This window comes from Anguilla rostrata, chromosome 6, assembly GCF_018555375.3.
Source record: "Anguilla rostrata isolate EN2019 chromosome 6, ASM1855537v3, whole genome shotgun sequence".
Classification (NCBI taxonomy): Eukaryota; Metazoa; Chordata; class Actinopteri; order Anguilliformes; family Anguillidae; genus Anguilla; species Anguilla rostrata.
In genome coordinates, this window is record NC_057938.1 from 57,097,045 (window position 1) to 57,101,523 (window position 4,479).

General features: G+C 48.1%; 1 protein-coding gene across 1 annotated transcript; it reads right to left on the reverse strand.

Annotated features, from left to right (window-relative positions):
* Positions 1-1,231: 1,231 nt before the first annotated feature.
* Positions 1,232-2,439, reverse strand: LOC135258068 (uncharacterized). Its single transcript, XM_064341269.1, has 2 exons — positions 1,728-2,439; positions 1,232-1,281 (listed from the first exon to the last, which is right to left on the reverse strand). The coding sequence occupies exons 1-2, from the start codon at positions 2,437-2,439 to the stop codon at positions 1,232-1,234; spliced, it is 762 nt and encodes a 253-aa protein (XP_064197339.1).
* Between the last annotated feature and the right edge of the window lie 2,040 nt (positions 2,440-4,479).

The window sequence follows — 4,479 nt, forward strand, 5'->3', positions numbered from 1 at the left end:
GAGTTCATTAATTCCACCAGAGATCATTTTAATCTCTCAGTCCCGCTCTGCTCAGATCGAAAAGGAAGGAGAGACAGCTTGTCTGAATCCAGAGCAGTTGGTTCCTTCGCTGATTGCCATATCTAACGATTATGCAAAACCACCAAAGTCATTCTTGTCAATATGATGGGCTGATTTTGACCAATCAGGACGCCTGCTGTCACCGCGGTGTCTGGAGTGTTGCGTGTCGCGAGTTAACGCACGTGCTCAGTGCGTGATTCAGCAGAGCTCTGGCCTCAGAGAGAGAGAGGCCTTCAGGCCTGTTCACGCGGCTTTATTTAGTCCAGCTGCTCACGGACAGAGACGTCCTCTCTGAAGGACCCAAACATTCTGCCCTGAAGGACACTGCACCTCAGACCAGACCAGCTGAGTGAGTGCGTTTCCCTGCTCAGGTTGAAGGGGTGACAAGACGGTATAAAATAAGAGGGTATAGGCTAACCCCTCTCTGCTAACCCTGCTCTGCTAACCCACTCAGCTAGCCCTGCTCTGCTAACCCACTCAGTTAACCCTGCTAACCCTGCTCTGCTAACCCACTCAGCTAACCCTGCTCTGCTAACCCTGCTCTGCTAACACCGCTCAGCTAAGCTAACCCTCTCTGCTAACACCGCTCAGCTAAGCTAACCCTCTCTGCTAACCCACTCAGCTAACCCTCTCTGCTAACCCCACTCAGCTAACCCTCTCTGCTAACCCCACTCTGCTAACCCTGCTCGGCTAACCCACTCAGCTAACCCTGCTCTGCTAACCCCACTCTGCTAACCCTGCTCTGCTAACTCCGCTCAGCTAACCCTCTCAGCTAACCCTGCTCTGCTAACCCCACTCTGCTAACCCTGCTCTGCTAACTCCGCTCAGCTAACCCACTCAGCTAACCCTCTCAGCTAACCCTGCTCTGCTAACCCCACTCTGCTAACCCTGCTCGGCTAACCCTGCTCTACTAACCCTCTCTGCTAACCCTGCTCAGCTAACCCCACTCTGCTAACCCTCTCTGCTAACCCTGCTCAGCCAACCCTCTCCGCTAACTGTGGTCTGAGCTGGACCAGGCGCCTGCAGCTCCCATGAATCATTCTTTAGTTCTTGTTTTTCTAGAATGTTGGATGAGGTTCAGTAAATTATTTATTTATTTTGTTCTTTAGCAGATTTAATGGTGCCCCCCCTTTGGGTCTTACTTTTTAAAAACAGCAGCAGGGAAAAAAGCCTAAGAGGTGGCGGCCAGCTGTTCGTTCGGAAAGGGAAAACAGTTGCGTCCTAGAAATAGAATTGGCTGTCTGACATGAAAACAAAATTTTCAAAAGCAAGATATCAGCAGTAGACTGTCCTAGTTTCATTCCCCGTTAGCAGAAAATACGCCACAAATCAAAGAGTAAACGCAGCTGCCAAAGCCTTGGCAGTTAGGACCGGCAATTTCAAATTACTGCACGCTGTGTGGAAGGTTTCTCCGTCTTTCCACCTCCTACCTCTCTCTCTCTCCGTCTCCCTCTCTCTCTCCCTCCCTCTCTCTCAGTCTCTCCCTCTGTCTCCCTCCCTCTCTGTCTCCCTCTCTCTCATAAATCTTTCTTAAGTGTGAGAATTTGCTCAGGGCGATCTTCCATGATTTTTAACCCTTAAAGAGACTGTGTTTGTGGGGACACGGGAGGCCCATCCTGCTAATTCTCTGGGTTTGTTTCTGACGCCTGGCCCTGCTGCTGACTGACTGAATAACTGCCCAGGGATGCAGGGTGCAGTTGGCTGGATTATCCCCGTCTGGGCGTGGCTCTGAGGGGCCTGGGTGTGGCTCTGAGGGGTCTGGGTGTGGCTCTGAGGGGTCTGGGTGTGGCTCTGAGGGGCCTGGGTGTGGCTCTGAGGGGTCTGGGTGTGGCTCTGAGGGGTCTGGGTGTGGCTGAGGGGCCTGGGTGTGGCTGAGGGGCCTGGGTGTGGCTCTGAGGGGTCTGGGCGTGGCTGAGGGGCCTGGGTGTGGCTGAGGGGCCTGGGCGTGGCTCTGAGGGGTCTGGGCGTGGCTCTGAGGGGTCTGGGCGTGGCTCTGAGGGGCCTGGGTGTGGCTCTGAGGGGTCTGGGTGTGGCTCTGAGGGGTCTGGGTGTGGCTCTGAGGGGCCTGGTGTGGCTCTGAGGGGCCTGGGTGTGGCTAGGGGTCTGGGTGTGGCTCTCTGGGGTCTGGGTGTGGCTGAGGGGTCTGGGTGTGGCTCTGAGGGGCCTGGGCGTGGCTCTGAGGGGCCTGGGTGTGGCTCTGAGGGGCCTGGATGTGGCTCTGAGGGGCCTGGGTGTGGCTCTGAGGGGCCTGGGTGTGGCTCTGAGGGGCCTGGGTGTGGCTCTGAGGGGCCTGGTGTGGCTCTGAGGGGCCTGGGTGTGGCTCAGGGGTCTGGGTGTGGCTCTGAGGGGTCTGGGTGTGGCTCTCTGGGGTCTGGGCATGACATTTTTCCCGCTCTCGTATGTTGGAAAACATCATTCCTCAGATTCCTTGCGGCATCTCTTTCCTTAGTGCACATCGATTTCTTTTTTAGCACATCGATCTCTCCCAGGCCCTTTTATCAATAATTCAGAAAGAGAGAGAGCGGCTAGCACTACCTCCCTCTGAACAATATCTTGTTTGTTTTTATTTCAGAATGACACTCCAGCTTTTTCCTGGAGTGACAAACTAGAGAAAATGACTCCAAGGTGCTTAATAATTTACCCCCAGACTGATGAGCAGGAACCTCAGCTCACTCCCTCCCGCCTCTTTTCGATCGTCACTTCCTCCTGCGTCGGTTGACATTGATCCCTCTTATTGTGTTCGGAGTCAATCTGACCCATGCAGTGTTTGAAACAGGTTCACTTTGCTTTTTCATCTTGATACTGTATGACTTTTCCTAATTTGGTGGAATTAAATAGCAACCAATAAACAAAATGCAACAGTATGTTTTCATCCTGAGCCTGAGTTTTTTTTTTTCTCAGATCTGTTTGTGGGTAATTCTGGTGGTACTTTACCACACAGGTTTCAAACTTTTGAAACCTCAGGCTCTGAAATAAGAAGTTTCTCAGAGAGTGGGACCAAATGTTATCTGTTAGAATTGAATTAACACTGGACATTGTGTGTGAACTACATAACAAAACCACAATTTGTTCTTTTAATGCGTAGAGTCAATATCATGAAGATCCTCATACACACATTTGAAAAGAGGATATGGATGAGCTTTATACGTATTTTTATTGTTTGAATGAAAATAATTTGAACCATATGCTCTCTGCCAAAGACAATGCAAAAAAGCGGAACAAAAAGGGTCTGAGCCAGTACGACCGAGGAAACGATGGAAAAAGCGAGGAGACTTCTGTTAATGACAAAAAGTAAAGCTGTCCAAGGCGTAATTATTGTTTTTTTTTTTTTTTTTGTTTGTTTGTTTTTTTTTTGACTCGTTGCAGAAAAAGGGCCCACACATTCATGACTAAACGTTTCGGCATCTTAGACGCTTCCTCTTTCGTCAACATAAACCATTTCCCTTTACGGCAATCAAAATGTTATATCGATTCACCAAAACACACATATTTTGATTTTAGTGCGATGATGGCCTGAATTGCTTTTGAATCGATTCATCGTAGCCTACTTCGGCTAAACAAGATCAACTGTCGTTTTCTTCATCCAGTAGACACAAATATTCATAAGCTTTTCGTGAAAATAGCCGAGAAGAGTTTTCAAATAAATATTGGCATAATAATGCAATGGTCACTGACACGTAGGCTACGTCGCAAATTACTGTACGACTGCAGAGAGTCAGTTGGTGAAGTACGGAATATCACAACCGAACTAGATGTACATACAACCACGCTAAATAACTTTAATTAGCTATATTTCTGCGAACTACACAAGATGATTGGGAAAGATAATATTTTGTTTACGTCACAGTTTGGCAGAAATAACCAAATTCATCTTTTGCTAAAATATTCTCTCTGTTGTACTGAAACAGTCCAGCGGGTGGCAGTAAGCAGTCAACTAAATACAGAACAGCAGTGAACATACCCGCTACACTGAGAGAGCGGGAAAATGTCACAATTATCATTATTATTATTATTATTATTATTACCAGGGAATGTTTCACAAAATGTCGTTTACAGTTAGACGTGGATAATCAGAGATTAGACACTGAATCTATGAAATAATAGAAGCACGTCGCTTTGTTCCAAGGTCAGCTCAGATACTGTAGTTCAACATCTGGGATAGAACAACAGTGGCAATCTGTCTGAAATTATTATTATTATTATTATTACAGGGAGCCCGTTATATCAAGGGTGAAAGAAATTACGAGCTTTAAAAAATAATAATAATTATTATTATTCTTTGCAAATGTTCCCGTGTATCTTGCCCCATAGATAGCGACGCTTGCTTCCATCGCAGCACTCTAAGGGATACGCGACCCGAGCAAAGACACCGCGCGACCACAGGTGGTCCTTCTACGGTTAGAGCGCTAATCGCCCCAG

Coding starts and splice junctions, on each gene's coding strand:
- LOC135258068 (XM_064341269.1), bottom strand. CDS start 2,439: ATGCCCAGACCCCAGAGAGCCACACCCAGACCCCTCAGAGCCACACCC. Junction 1,282..1,727: donor CATCCCTGGGCAGTTATTCA/GTCAGTCAGCAG, acceptor TTCTATTTCTAG/GACGCAACTGTTTTCCCTTT.